General features: G+C 43.1%; 1 protein-coding gene across 1 annotated transcript in view; it reads right to left on the reverse strand.

Moving 5' to 3' along the window:
• The window catches only part of TSPEAR (thrombospondin type laminin G domain and EAR repeats), a 144,944-nt gene that overhangs the window by 37,733 nt on the left and 90,891 nt on the right, over positions 1 to 16,320 (reverse strand). The window contains exons 8-9 of the mRNA XM_040440256.1: positions 12,904 to 13,090; positions 8,470 to 8,699 (exon numbers count right to left, since the gene is read on the reverse strand). Coding sequence (XP_040296190.1) covers positions 8,470 to 8,699; positions 12,904 to 13,090 — 417 coding nt within the window. The remainder of the gene's footprint in view (positions 1 to 8,469; positions 8,700 to 12,903; positions 13,091 to 16,320) is intronic.

Consider the following 16,320-nt stretch of genomic DNA (forward strand, 5'->3'; position numbering starts at 1 on the left):
TCCGGCAGGGCGTCTTTTACCTCTGGCCATCCCCAACAGGCCTTGGACGCACCTGTCAATGGATTTCATTACGGATCTACCAGTATCAGCGGGGAAGACTGTTATTCTGGTAGTTGTTGACAGATTCAGTAAAATGGTGCACTTTATTGCTCTTGCCGCATTGCCTAATGCTAACACACTGGCTCAGGTTTTTATTGACCACATCGTGAAGCTTCACGGGGTCCCTTCCGATATTGTTTCGGATCGTGGTACCCAATTCGTTTCTAAATTTTGGAAAGCTTTTTGTTCTCGTTTAGGGGTTCATCTGTCGTTTTCTTCATCTTTCCATCCACAGTCCAACGGTCAGACTGAACGTACCAATCAAAACCTAGAGACATATTTGAGATGCTTTGTTTCCGAAAATCAGGAGGAATGATCTTATTTACCGTTAGCCGAGTTTGCCATTAATAATCGTCGTCAAGAATCCACCGATAAGTCACCATTTTTTGGTGCGTATGGTTTCCATCCTCAGTTTTGTACGTTTAGTGAGGGGGGGGCCGTCTGGGATTCCCGAGGAGGAACGATTTGCGTCTTCACTTTCTTCAGTGTGGCAGAGTGTGCAAGAAAGTTTGAAGAGAATTGGTGGTAGATACAAACGTGCGGCTGATAGGAAGCGCTCTGAAGGTCCAGACCTTGGGGTGAATGACTTGGTGTGGTTGTCTACCAGAAATATCAAGTTGAAGGTTCCCTCGTGGAAATTGGGTCCGAGATTTATTGGTCCTTATAGGGTAATTAAGATCATTAACCCAGTGGCTTTTCGTCTGGAGCTACCTCAGACTCTAAGGATCCATAATGTCTTCCACAGATCTCTGCTTAAGAGATATGTAGAACCTCCTGAACCATTGCCACTACCGCCTCCACCGGTGGTTGTTGATGGCAGTCTTGAGTTTCAGGTAGAAAAGATTGTTGATTCACGATATGTTCGCCGCTCTCTTCAGTACCTGGTGCACTGGAAAGGTTATGGTTCCGAAGAGAGAATGTGGGTTCCAGCATCAGAGATAAAAGCGGACAGACTCATTCGGGCTTTTCATAGCTCCCATCCGGAGAGGCCTGGTCTTGAGGGTCCAGGGGCCCCTCGTAGAAAGGGGGGTATTGTCACGACTGTGACTGATCCAGACAGGTCTGGGAGGAGAAGGTCGCAGCGACTTGCTACTCGCAATAGCTTGTGAGTTTGCTCCGTGGTTCAGGGTATGTCATCTGGGTTTTGCCTTGTGAACCTTTTTGTCCTGCCTGGGAGTTTGTAGCCATCCTTCTCAGGTGAGTCCTGTCTGCCACTCCCAGCTACTATATTAGTTTCAGTTTCACTTGCAGTCATTGCCAGATATAGTCCTTACTTCCAGTGCTACTCTGACCTTGGAAGGAGATCGTTTGATGGTGTTGCTGTGGAGCTCTTGTCCGGCGTGGACTGTCGTGTTTGGGATCGCCTTCTCTGCTCGTGACTGGATAAGTCTATCTCTGCTGTTGTTTGTTTGTTGTTGTCTTCCCCTGTTGTTTTCCTAGACGTGAGTGATGGTGACTAGCGCTCCCATCGGCCTTTCCCCAGTCCAGTGTTAGGGCGACTGAGGGTTTAGGCATCCTGCTCGCCGCACGGGTTCACACCCCGTCTAGGGTATCAGGGCAGACAGGTGCCAGCTTAGGGTTACTCAGGGGTGGCCATTCTATTTCCCATCCGTAGATAAGGGTCCCCCTTCCCCTCCGTCTGGTGCGACACGACTGCTGCTGGGATAGCGGTCGTGACATTATCAGATTCCACCTTTAATTTTTCACAGCTCCTTTGGAAGATGAAAGGTGGACTCTGAATGGTTGCTATGGGCAACTAAGACAGTTTTCCTTTACACCAGTTTTGATAAATCTTACCCAAAGTGATAAATACTTGGTACTAAGCATCTCTGCTAATATTCTAATTACAACCAATAAACTTCATAGGTAGTTCGCATGTCCTACTTCTATGCATCACTGTAAGCACATTCACTCCGGCTCATAGCTGAGATGGAAGGAGATTAGATTTAATTTGCATTTACAAGGCAGCGCTGAGTGTTTGTTAAAGTGAACATAATGGCAGAAATTAAACTGTACATTAAAATTCCATACATGGTGGAATATTGTGTCTAGGTGTATAATTAGAATTAAAGGTTATGTGAAATCCTTGAACAAATGCAGTATTTCCATTTTTTTTACAGAACGACAGGGCATATAGAATTATAGAGCACCAATGATAATATGACAGCTTTCATTTTCATTCAGATTCCTCAAAATTCCAAGTAAAATGCAGAAGGACAGTAATTGAGGATCTTAAAAATTTGATCGTCAAATCCGTATCATCACTTGTGGCAGGGGGTGGTTAAACTGTTTGGATGAAGCTGGAGGAGAATCCTATCAAAATAATCTGTAAAAAGTATATCATTTATTATTATCAATTATGAAATGTTAAGTATCTTGCAATGGTTTGATCACACAGCTATCCCAAAAATTTAGAATCTGTCATTCCTTCTCAGGCTTCTCTGTCATTCCTTTTCTAGTCCTCCAAGACTTGATTGCTTCTCCCATAGACTTGAATGATTTTATATTGTAGCCTATGGGAGATTCACTGGGTTCCTATGGAGCCCTATGGAACATTGCTGTTGGCAGGCCTTGTGCGCTTCAAAGGGCCCGAGACTGCAATAACAACCAAACAACTCCCTCAATCTTGGTGCAGGGGAGTCATACGGGGCCCCGGAGAACAGTGCTCCTAGGGTTTGACCCTTTAGATGCAGTTGCCACAATTGATTATGGCATGTGAGGGGTTACATTTCTGTAATCAGCATTATCACCAACTATGGACATTGCCTCTGGGTGTCTGCTGTGTAAAACAGCATGCATCCAGTGGCTATGGTGCCCGCTCAGCTTCTGAGTGGGCGCCATGTTAAATGAGAAAACTTACACTGTACGTTTATGAGGGTGTCCTTAAAGAGTTAACAGGCATGAGGGATGGTACAAAATGGTATAAAGCAAAACAGAAGTGTCTATACACCAAATTTATCAAACAGCCTGGGTCACTATGATAAAGGGGACATATCCGTAGACTGTCTGGTTACACAAGCTTACACTGTCTACAGCAAATGTGCCCCATTGTCTTCTTCTATCTCTTATATATCAGTGGGATGAGAAAAATGCATCAATATCAAAAGTCCATCAACTTTAATATTTGCAATATTTGTCCATACATCTTCAAGAGTCATCGGAGGAATGGTTGTCTGGCCGACTGCTATCTCTCCTGACTCCCCCATGCACATGCGTGCTCAATTTGGCCGAGCGTATACGGTATATGTTTTAAATGGAGAAAGAGAGAAAAGCTGCTTCAGTCACCTCTGGCAGCGGCTCATCTCCCAGGAGAACGCAAGGATCAAGTGTTGACATTCAAGACACTTGAATCTCCTTTGAGATAAGAGTTTGCAATGCTACATCCACGTTAGACTAGTGTTGGGCGCGAATATTTGAATCGCGAATTTTAATCGTAAATATCACCACTTCGAGAATTCGTGAATATTTAGAATCTAGTGCTTTAAATTCGTATTCTCGAATATTCAAGATTTTTTTTTGATCAGTAACCTCCCTTCTTGCTTGTGGGCCAATGAGAAGGCTGCAATGTCTTTGTCTGAGCTTAGCAACATCCCTAGCAACCAATAGGAAAGTTGCCTACCCCTTACTATATAAGAGCCTCCCCAGCAGCCATTTTCTGTAGTTTTATGGAGTTCTGAGAGAGACAGCAGTGTCATTGCTGTGCTCTGTGCTTTACTGGTTAATTACAATAGATAGATAGTTAGTTAGCTTATATACAGTACAGACCAAAAGTTTGGGCACACCTTCTCATTCAAAGAGTTTTCTTTATTTTCATGACTATGAAGGCATCAAAACTATGAATTAACACATGTGGAATTATATACATAACAAACAAGTGTGAAACAACTGAAAATATGTCATATTCTAGGTTCTTCAAAGTTGCCACCTTTTGCTTTTGCTCTTGGCATTCTCTTGATGAGCTTCAAGAGGTAGTCCCCTGAAATGGTTTTCACTTCACAGGTGTGCCCTGTCAGGTTTAATAAGTGGGATTTCTTGCCTCATAAATGGGGTTGGGACCATCAGTTGCGTTGAGGAGAAGTCAGGTGGATACACAGCTGATAGTCCTACTGAATAGACTGTTAGAATTTGTATTAGGGCAAGAAAAAAGCAGCTAAGTAAAGAAAAGCGAGTGGCCATCATTACTTTAAGAAATGAAGGTCAGTCAGTCAGCCGAAAAATTGGGAAAACTTTGAAAGTAAGGGCTATTTGACCATGAAGGAGAGTGATGGGGTGCTGCGCCAGATGACCTGGCCTCCACAGTCACCGGACCTGAACCCAATCGAGATGGTTTGGGGTGAGCTGGACCGCAGAGTGAAGGCAAAAAGGCCAACAAGTGCTAAGCATCTCTGTGAACTCCTTCAAGACTGTTGGAAGACCATTTAGGGGACTACCTCTTGAAGCTCATCAAGAGAATGCCAAGAGTGTGCAAAGCAGTAATCAAAGCAAAAGGTGGCTACTTTGAAGAACCTAGAATATGACATATTTTCAGTTGTTTCACACTTGTTTGTTATGTATATAATTCCACATGTGTTAATTCATAGTGTTAATTCATAGTTTTAATGCCTTCATAGTCATAAAAATAAAGAAAACTCTTTGAATGAGAAGGTGTGTCCAAACTTTTGGTCTGTACTGTATATAATACAGATAGTTAGTGGGAGATAGTCAGTGTAGGTTATATCCTGATATAGTATTGCTGTTACAGTGTAGGGTGATAGGTTCTGCTGTCCATACAGACATAGTGCTGTGATGTCACAAGTTCACAATAATACTTAGTGCACCAATCAGTAATATGTAGTCAGACCTGCTAACAAGTGAAGTTGGACGTATTGTGCAAAAATATGCGCATTATTAATTGCCGATTTGCGCAATCGCGAATATATTGGAGCACTCTATCTGCATATAAAGCTATTGTAATGTTCTGCCGTGCTAACCATTTTCTCCAGTCTCACGAAACTTCTAGCAGCTTGAAAAATGTAGCAACAGTGACCCACGCCTGTATTGCGAGCGCAATACGCGCATATTACATTTTCGCAATCAAAAAAATTATCGCAAATTCTTGAATTTGCGAATATATGATGAATAATCGCCCAAATATTCGCAAAATATAGCGAATTCGAATATTGCCCCTGCGTTAGACTACTTTCATACTAGCGTTTTTTGCAGATCCGTCATGGGTCTGCAAAAACGCTTCCATTACAATAATACAACCGTATGCATCCGTCATGAACGGATCCGGTTGTATTATGTCTTCTTTAGCCATGACGGATCCGTCTTTAACACCATTGAAAGTCAATAGGGGAAGGATCCGTTTTCTATTGTGCCAGATTGTGTCAGAGAAAACGGATCCGTTTGGCTCTGCTTCGTCAGGTGGACAGCAAAACGCTGCAGGCAACGTTTTGGTGTCCGCCTCCAGAGCGGAATGGTGACTGAACTGATGCAAACTGATGCATTCTGAGTGGATATTTTTCCATTCAGAATGCATTAGGGCAAAACTGATCCGTTTTGGACCGCTTGTGAGAGCCCTGAACGGATCTCACAAACGGAAAGCCAAAACGTTAGTGTGAAAGTAGCCTTAGATTGTCAGCTGGCCCTGCCAAAAATGTTTGGATTCGGCCTACAACAGTTTAATGTGTATGAGGGCCTTTGGATGGCCCAGAGGAAAAAAAAATTAGTCTTAGGGCACATTCAGAAGACCACACCGTGTTTTGCAATCCATAAATTGCGGATCCGAAAAACTTGGATGCCGCCCATGTGCCTTCCTCAATATGTGAAACGGAACTGTGACCTATTATAGAAATGCCTATTCTTGTCCGACAAGAATAGGACATCCTCTATATTTTTTGTGGGTCTAAATTGTGCAAATGGAAAATCATATCTATATTCATATCTATATTCAATCAATGTATAGCCAGTAATTGCAAACCTTTTCCTTGACCCATGTGTGCTGGGTACCAAATAAAGAGGTGCATTATCCAGCTCTCCTTTATGAATGATCTATAGTAGCCGCAGTTATTACTGATATATATAATTGCTTTACTATATATTTCTGGAAACAGCCATGCTCAATAATAGTCACTGCTATTGACTGCAATTTGAAGTACTTCTGGAAGAAACAGCACTAAAGTGTAAAGTCTAAATGTACTTGATAGCAATAAACCAATTATCTATCTAGGACACATAAGCCATATCCAAGAATAGACGGAAGAGTAAATATATTTTTGAACTAAGTTCCCTAGGTATACTGTTACAGTATTACATTTTGGTCCAGTACAATTCAGAAAAAAAGGCTTTTATAGAAAGAAATCTTTTTGTAAAAAAAAAATTATACATGAGAAGATTTGGAAAAATAGATGGCCTTCTCACTGTGCCCCACATGTTGACCTTCTCAAAGCCAACACAAATTAGCCAAAGCAACTACAAATAGCACAGCATGACAACAGTCCCTAAGAGAATGGTAGCAGGAGAACATAATATCTGCGACCTCTCTCTGAAGGCTGACATTTTACTTTACCATTTACATCTGATTCAGAGAGGCTACTACAATGAAAACAGGGCGAGTTAACCTTAAATGGATATGTCTCTGTTGTGAGCATGCTAGCTGTTAACCCTGCCTTACAGTACTGTAATCATACTGTATAAAGGAAAGGTTGAGTCATGAAAAATATTCTACATTTTTCAAAACAACAACCTGGATCTAAATACTTTTGCAATTGCACTTAATTAAACATTTTGTATAGGAACTGAGCTATTTAACAAAATGTATCGGTATATCGCCACCTGCTGTTTCTTCTTTTTCTTATATCTTGTCCACCTCACTGAGGTGGTCGCACGCACTCAGTTTAAATATTCAACTGCCTATAGCCATGTCTTCTGTTAAAAGTTGTGGCAGTTACAGGGAAAGAGCTACAGTAGAAAGGACACATCCCCTAAAATAGCACACACTCCCTGAGCTGCCAGCCTAAAATAAATTAAGCAGAGAAATGAATGGGGAGATCTATGATTCCATGTGAGGCACAGGGCTTTACACGCTTTTGGTGGCTTCACACAGACAAATCCATCGCGATATCCATGTCTTACATGCAGATTTTGATACATATTTCAAAGCATAGCAGAAATAAGATAATAATGCACTTAGTAAAGTAGATGCAAGCATTATATATGGACAAAGTCCTCACTCTGATATGATATCTGAAATATCTGAGACACTTAGCCAATATATTTTGATCAAAACACATCTGAGCCCGCCTACCAAGCGCCAAGGTGTTCTCAGGTCAGACGGGTCCTACGCTAAACCTACCTAAGCCATTGGGCTTCTATGTTCAGGAGCGCAGACGCCGCACATATGCTGTGCTGCTCCTAGTCACCTCCATGTGCATCAAGCAACCAATGGGAGGAGGAGCCAGCACACCTATATGTACCACCTAATCAAGGCGCTCTATTGGATAGGAAGGGCAAAAGTGCAGAGGAATGCTACTCCCAAGATAAAATAGGTGCGCATTCACACTTGAAGGTGCCACTCCCTCAAGCAAATACTACATAGACAAAAAAAAAAAATTTTGTCTATATTTCAAAGCATATTTGCAGCAGAATCATTGCAGGAATCATTTGCATCTCTATGGCAGTGTTTCCCAACCAGTGTGCCTCCAGCTGTTGCAAAACTACAACTCCCAGCATGCCCGCACAGCCAAAGGCTGTCCGGGCATGCTGGGAGTTGTAGTTTTGCAACAGCTGGAGGCACACTGGTTGGGAAACACTGCTCTATGGTACTCCTCGGCTAGCTCCAGCAGTCCCATAGCAATAAAATGAGCAGCAGCGCATGCTCAGCTGTCACTCCATTCATACAGGGGGGCACAAGACCCCCATTATTGTGATAATTAGGGATCAGAGAAGTCGTGTCAGACTGTTATCCCCTATCCCCATCCATACAAGGGGCAACAGATTCTCATTCTCGTGATGGTGGCTGTCAGGGCAGTCGTATCATTCCCTATCCTGTTTAAATCTCCTAGAGTTAAGGCTGAGGTCAACGTTCATTACTTATCACTGGACAGGTGAGGTGAAAAACATCCAGGAGCAGGAAGGAAAAGGAAGCAAAATTTTCTAAATATCCAGATAACTATTCAGTAGGGATGAGCGAATCGACTTTGGATGAAACATCCAAAGTCGATTCGCATAATACTTCGTTTGAATTCTGTACGGCGCTTTCGCTCCATACAGTATTCAGACGAAGTATTATGCGAATCGACTTCGGATGTTTAATCCGAAGTAGATTCCCTCATCTCTACTATTCACTTGTGAACATTCTTCTCAATATAGCTAACATTGAGCACTTACCATTATGGACTGAAAGGGTCTGAAGGTGCCCCCCAGCCAGATGTAGATGTGAGATTGGATGTTGGTGGATGTGCCATTAAATGTGTTTGCTACAACCAAAAAGGAATAGGGCCCAACACTGAAGAATTCCCAGTCGTAAGCCCCTGAGGTAGGGATGGTCTGATTGAGCTCAAATAGGCCATTGCTTGAGTTCCACTTATATATAACACTGTTGATATTGTGGTTGTTGCCTGTTATAATAGAAACATACGTTACGTCATTTCTGTATACCATTGACATACATTCAGTAGTCTATATGTTTTTAGAGACAAGACAACCAAGAGTTAGGCCACCAGCCCTTCTACTGTAGATTGCAGATATCAGAACCTAACCATAACCTTCACTAAGGGCTCATGCACATGGCTCAGTTTCATATGATACCATGAAGCCTCACTGTACATCCCCATGTCTCTGATTTCAAATTAAGACAAATGGAGGTTTAAAAAAAAATAATTTTTATATGGCATTCAACAGGGAAAAAAGTGGTTTTCTTTGTTGAGGGCTATAAATACAAAGGTTTGCGGAAGTATTGCTTTTAGTGGAGAATATATTTTGTAGACACAAACAGATGGAGCCTGCATGGCAGAGCAAAAATGTTTTGTACACTGCCCTACGGGCTAAGTGCCAGTGTGTGCATGAGCCCTAACCTCATTTAGTGTGACATAGTCAACAACCTTAAAAAGTTCAGTGGCCACTTTTGTAACTAACTGCAAGGATGTATTTGGAGGGGGGAAATTATCATGAGGCTAATATTTGAAGTCAGTTTTGATTGAGGGCTCATGCACACGACCGTGAAGTTTTTTGCAGTCCGCAAATTGCGGATCCGCAAAAAAACTGATGCCGCCCGCGTGCCTTCCGCAATTTGTGGAACGGAACAGGAGGCCCATTATAGAAATGCCTATTCTTGTCCGCAAAACGGACAAGAATAGGACATACCTTTATAATTTTTGCAGGACCATGAAACGGAGCAACGGATGCGGACAGCACACAGAGTGCTGTCCGCATCTTTTGCGGACCCATTGAAATTAATGGTTCCGTATACGGAATCAAAATACGGCCCGTATACGGAACGCAAAAAACGTTCGTGTGCATGAGCCCTGACTCTGCGTTGGTGTACTTTGCACCAAATTTATCAAACGTCACAAGTTGTTTGGACACCTAACACTTTTGCTTAGAAATACAACTCCAGTTTTTCTACTCCACGCACATACTTTATTTTTTTCATTGTGACTTTTTATATATGTTTCAGCAACAAATCTACCAATCACTTTTCAAAACTGGAGGAAGTGGTGTAAAAATGCAACCCCCCTATTTTGCAATTTTTTTTAAGCCAGAATTCTGGAGGGCAGGGCATGATAAATTCCCTCCCCAATATATTGGATCACATTAATAACTGAAATTGTTCACATCTATATGCAAAAATTGATATTAACCATAATGCATTAGTATAAATGAAAAAAAAAAAAAAGAATGAAAAAATGTAATTAACTTTTTGATACAATTCAGTTACCCAGATGAATTCTGCTCTTATTGAGGTTTTGGCCTATCGCCATTGATCTCCATAGAAGACGTTAAAGCTATGTATGCCAGTGACCTTGTGGAAGTGTTATTATGGTTTTCTGTTCTAATAACTAAAACTCTACATTTCAGTTACTTTATGCCAATTTTTTCAAAATATGAAATTTGGGAAGTTGTCATACCATTTCAGAACATTTCGATATGTGGTTACACATGATGGGGTCAATTTACTACTGAAAAAGCACCAGTTTTTTGGTGCAATTTGTACCAACACATGGTGTGCATGCTTTGCACCACATTGTACAACTGTTGTATAACACACTTTTCTAACCTTTTAAAACCTCGTTCAACAAGGAGGTATGGTTTTGTGAAAAGGGACATGGCTTCACTGAAAAGGAGGTGTGTAAATGCACCTACGTGTGCTATTAGTTGCACCAAAATTTTGACATAAAAAAATGTAGACTAGGCAAACTAGAAAAGCACTAGATTTATTTGCCAGCATCAGCCACTCTGGCACAGTCAAACTGTCTGAGTTTTCAACGTCTTAGGGTCCATTTACAAGACGGATTTTGAAGCTGTCAAAATCCACTGTGTAAACTGCAGCGCAAACTTCAGCAATTTCTGCCGAGGTAGTTAACTTTCCAGGCTGTGGACCCACTTGAGGCTTATCTTGTTTGAATGGAGCTAAGCCGTGAGTGGACAACCACCTCGGCTTCAAGCAGTGGCTGTCTGCACACTGCACCAAAAAGGAAAGCAATGGGAGGCAGGCACCAAACCGCCACCGGTGGAATTTTGGTGTCAGTGTCAAAATTCCACCAGCAATTTCTGTCATAGGAACAGCGCCTTACTTTTAGACAGTATAAGCAATCTGTTTCCCTGCTGTCTCCACAGTGAGTGGCAAAAATACTACAGCTCTGAAAGTCAGACGAAATTTTGGTGCACAGACAATTTTTTGGACTCATGGACAGAATTCTGGCCTAAATCTGGGGCCGGATTAATCATTCTCCAAGTTTATAGGCCTATGCACCAGAATAGTAAAGTTCTTTAACATTACAACTGTGATTCGTATTCATAGACAGTGTAAAGTGTGAAAATATTGATAAATCTGCCCTGATGTTCTGAAATGTCTCTCTACTCCCTATATTGTGGTTATAGCACCCGTAGGGTTGCCTAAAGTGATAAATGGTTCCTTTTAATAGGAAATAATTGGCAAGCCAGTGAACTTGTTTGTCACAGTGTAGTTCACTGTGCCACGGGTTGCCGTACGTACTCGCTTTAGTAGCTCTCTAGCGTACTGGATGCAGTGGATTCTGTGTAGGCAAGTTGCCACGACCTACATGTAGTTGCAACAGCCTGTCTGTGAACGGCTCCTTGTGTATGCATGCCCCTCCCTGTTGTCTCGGTGCTGGTGGGGATAATGGTCTGGTCTTGGTGTGTCTGCAAAGTGTCAGATGACCTTGTTATCCTGCTGTTTATGAGCTGTGAGTTTGTGGGTCAGTCTGTCTCCAGCTTTGCTCTGTGTCTTGTGATGCAGCTGTCTGCTCGCCCATGGACTAACTCCACATGGGGAACAGGCATCTGCTAGTCCAATTCTGTGTCTTGTTGTGCAGCTCTGTCTGTTCTCCCATGGACTGATTCCGCATGGGGAGCAGCCATCTGCTAGTCAGAGGTATGCCTTTGGTGAGTGGGCATCTGGGTTCTCCGGAGAGAGGACATCTAGTCTATGTGTGCAGCTCTGCCTGTGACCGCCATGTGTCATTCCGCATGGAGTCCAGGCATCTGCTTGTCTTCCTGTTTGGGCAGGTCTGCCTGAGACCGCTATGTGTTGTTCCACATGGGGTCCAGGCATCTGGTTTTCTGCCTGTCTGGGCAGCTCTGCCTATGACTGCCATGCATCCGTTCTGCATGGGGTCCGGCAATCTGCTTGTGTTCTGGTTCAAGTTTTTCTTTTCTGAACGGTGTCCTGTGAGGTTATGTTTGGGTTCCAGTTCATGTGCCTGGGTTCCAGTCCGTTGTTTCTGTGGACTGCTGGTGCTTGCAGGTCTCTGTAGGTAAGTAGCCAAGTGCACCGGGACCATCCTGGAGGTGCGACCAATGAGCCCTTGGCTACGTTCATCCCCGCCATTAGGGGCTCTGTGAAGAATGGGGCTAGCTGAGTCTTTGCCCTCTGGGTTTGGCCCCAAGTCAAAACGGTGCAATTGGTACAGTGGTATTACATGCCACTGGTCACTTACCTGCTGGTCCAGCTCACTGTCATGTCCTGAATATGTTAATAAAGTATTCATTTTTGGTCCTTACTTTGTCTGTTATGCCTTAGAGATGTTCGAGGGGTTAGTAGGACCCTTAGCTAGAACATGACATTGTTACTTTCTAAATCACCTCTTTTGCACAGGAAAAGTACAGTGCAAAAGCACATTAAAATTGTACTATTAAAAATCACTTGCATCACTTTATTACTTAATATACATACCATAAATGCAAATTAAAGGGGTTGTCCAGGACTTAGATATCGATGGTGAATCCTCAGGATAGGTCAACAATATCAGATTTGTTGGGGTTCCAACAACTGGCACCCTACTGAGCTGTTTTGGACAGCCACCATTGCCTGCAATTAAACAGTAAACTTAGGTGGAAGACCAAGGCTTCACCCACTGTGTAGTGACCGTGCCATGCTGCTCCAGCACCCAAAACTACACAATGGTCAGAACGCTCTGTCCCCTATATAGTTTCTGGTGCCAGTGGCTACCTGAAACTGGCAATTGGTGGGGGTACCAGATGTGGTCTGATATTGATGACCTCTCCTGAGGAGTTCCAGAAACCCCCTTAAGTTTCCAATATATGTACAATAACACAATTTACATTTTACATTTCCATTACCTTCCCTGTGATTGGCAACAGCTAAGAAAGTATCTCCATCTATGTGAAAGGCCTCCCAGTCACGGGCGCTGTATGTGGGAATTGTCTGATACCGAAGAAATTTCATTTTCTTTGGGTTCCATTTGTAAATGACTGACAGCTCCTTCCCATCTTCATTCTTTTCAAAGTTCGCCAGGGCTAAAAATATCTTAATAGGAAGAAGGAACAAAAATGTATTTCACCATGAATTAGACTGAGAATTGAATTATACAGAATAAGACATGATCATCTTAGATATATTTGCTTCCCACACGGCCAAGCAACCTCAAATTGAAGCTACCTCTCATCCCTTCTTCTATTACCATCACCTTAATATGACTCTGATAACGTCTAAATTAATGAAATCCTGCTAATTAAGGAAATATTAAAATTCAGCTTTTTTAAAGAAAGGTCTGCGGTCAGGTTTGGACTTTATTTAATCTTGCATAGTACAGATGCTAATAGGTTTCAAGATTTAAAGAGAGACTTATGAAAATTAGTTATTTCATAAGGGAACATTATAACAGATCATTAGTGGAACAAAGAATTGCAATGCAAGGTTAACACAAGAGAATAAGAAAAACTTCGGTAAGGACTATTATAAAGTTTAAATCAAAGATACTTGGTCGTCCTTTAGGTTGTTGCCATTCAGCTGCAGTTACATTTTAGCATCATTAAAAGCACATATATGCCCATGCTGTAGCTTACCAAGAAAAAATCTGCATGCTATAAGTCTCTTTTAGCTCCCAATTGTTGTAACTTAAACAAGATCAGCAGTATACATGACTGTGAGCATTTTTTTAATATTCTTCATCATTTGGTATTATCTCTTTAGCAACTTTTGTAGTAAAATCTGTGCAGTCACTTACATCATGTGGAGGTCCAAACCTTATGTGATTTGAACTAGAGATGGAATCCAGCATGTTGTAAAACTGACGCGTTTCAACCGACAAGCGGTCTTTACCCTAGAATAAATATACAGACACATACCCTGTTTATATATGGGCTAAGCCAGTCCATCATAGTGTGCACACAATCAGCACAGATATGGACTAATTAATGAGGAGGGCTTTATGTTCATGGATACTGTTCCTATTGAAGTGAGCAGGACCCCAATACAGTGGAAGCAGATCAATCATTGTGCTCATTATTTATTTGTTGTTGCTTAAACAGCACCATCATATTCAGCATTCTTGTGGGGGCACAATGGCTTCAATGTTGTGGGAGCACTAATGTGTATGAGCCTCTCGGCTCTTCCTGATGGCAGCTGTCGGAGGAGAGAAGAATCAGACAGACCTGCCCGATCCTTTTGTCTGGGAGCTGCTTCCTCTACTCTCCTCATTTAGTACACAAGAATGCTCGGCCAAGTTGAGTGTGTATATTAATGGGGGGTTGGCAGAGATAGTTATACACTGCTCAAAAAAATAAAGGGAACACAAAAATAACACATCCTAGATCTGAATTAATTAAATATTCTTCTGAAATACTTTGTTCTTTACATAGTTGAATGTGCTGACAACAAAATCACACAAAAATTAAAAAATGGAAATCAAATTTTTCAACCCACGGAGGTCTGGATTTGGAGTCACACTCAAAATTAAAGTGGAAAAACATACTACAGGCTGATCCAACTTTGATGTAATGTCCTTAAAACAAGTCAAAATGAGGCTCAGTAGTGTGTGTGGCCTCCACGTGCCTGTATGACCTCCCTACAACGCCTGTGCATGCTCCTGATGAGGTGGCGGACGGTCTCCGAGCATCTGACAACTCCTGGACAGTCTGTGGTGCAACGTGACGTTGGTGGATAGAGCGAGACATGATGTCCCAGATGTGCTCAATTGGATTCAAGTCTGGGGAACGGGCGGGCCAGTCCATAGCATCAATGCCTTCGTCTTGCAGGAACTGCTGACACACTCCAGCCACATGAGGTCTAGCATTGTCTTGCATTAGGAGGAACCCAGGGCCAACCGCACCAGCATATGGTCTCACAAGGGGTCTGAGGATCTCATCTCGGTACCTAATGGCAGTCAGGCTACCTCTGGCGAGCACATGGAGGGCTGTGCGGCCCTCCAAAGAAATGCCACCCCACACCATTACTGACCCAATGCCAAACCGGTCATGCTGGAGGATGTTGCAGGCAGCAGAACGTTCTCCACGGCGTCTCAAGACTCTCTCACGTCTGTCACATGTGCTCAGTGCGAACCTGCTTTCATCTGTGAAGAGCACAGGGCGCCAGTGGCGAATTTGCCAATCTTGGTGTTCTCTGGCAAATGCCAAACGTCCTGCACGGTGTTGGGCTGTAAGCACAACCCCCACCTGTGGACGTCGGGCCCTCATATCACCCTCATGGAGTCTGTTTCTGACTGTTTGAGCAGACACATGCACATTTGTGGCCTGCTGGAGGTCATTTTGCAGGGCTCTGGCAGTGCTCCTCCTGTTCCTCCTTGCACAAAGGCAGAGGTAGCGGTCCTGCTGCTGGGTTGTTGCCCTCCTACGGCCTCCTCCACGTCTCCTGATGTACTGGCCTGTCTCCTGGTAGCGCCTCCATGCTCTGGACACTACGCTGACAGACACAGCAAACCTTCTTGCCAAAGCTCGCATTGATGTGCCATCCTGGATAAGCTGCACTACCTGAGCCACTTGTGTGGGTTGTAGACTCCGTCTCATGCTACCACTAGAGTGAAAGCACCGCCAGCATTCAAAAGTGACCAAAACATCAGCCAGGAAGCATAGGAACTGAGAAGTGTTCTGTGGTCACCACCTGCAGAACCACTCCTTTATTGGGGGTGTCTTGCTAATTGCCTATAATTTCCACCTGTTGTCTATCCCATTTGCACAACAGCATGTGAAATTGATTGTCACTCAGTGTTGCTTCCTAAGTGGACAGTTTGATTTCACAGAAGTGTGATTGACTTGGAGTTACATTGTGTTGTTTAAGTGTTCCCTTTATTTTTTTGAGCAGTGTATATTCAGCTGACAGCTAGCTGAAGTATAGCTGGAGACAAAGACTTTTCTAGAGTTTAAATCTGATAGGTGGGGGTCTGACTCCCCTGCCGATCACCAGTTTTAACCTCTTAAGGACACATGACGTACCGGTACGTCATGATGTCCTGGTACTTAAGGACACATGACGTACCGGTACGTCATGTGTTGTTCCGATCACTGCCGGCCGGCCGGCAGTGATCGGAACCCGGTGCCTGCTCAAATCATTGAGCAGGCACCTAGGCTAAATGCGCGGGGGGGTCCCGTGACCCCCCCATGTCGGCGATCGCGGCAAACCGCAGGTCAATTCAGACCTGCGGTTTGCTGCGATTTCTGCAGTTTTTTTTGTTCCCTCGGTCCCTGACCGCGGGGATCAGAAACTTTATATTCCTAAAATAACGTTTTATTAACCCCCCC

Source organism: Bufo bufo, chromosome 7, assembly GCF_905171765.1.
Source record: "Bufo bufo chromosome 7, aBufBuf1.1, whole genome shotgun sequence".
NCBI lineage: Eukaryota > Metazoa > Chordata > Amphibia > Anura > Bufonidae > Bufo > Bufo bufo.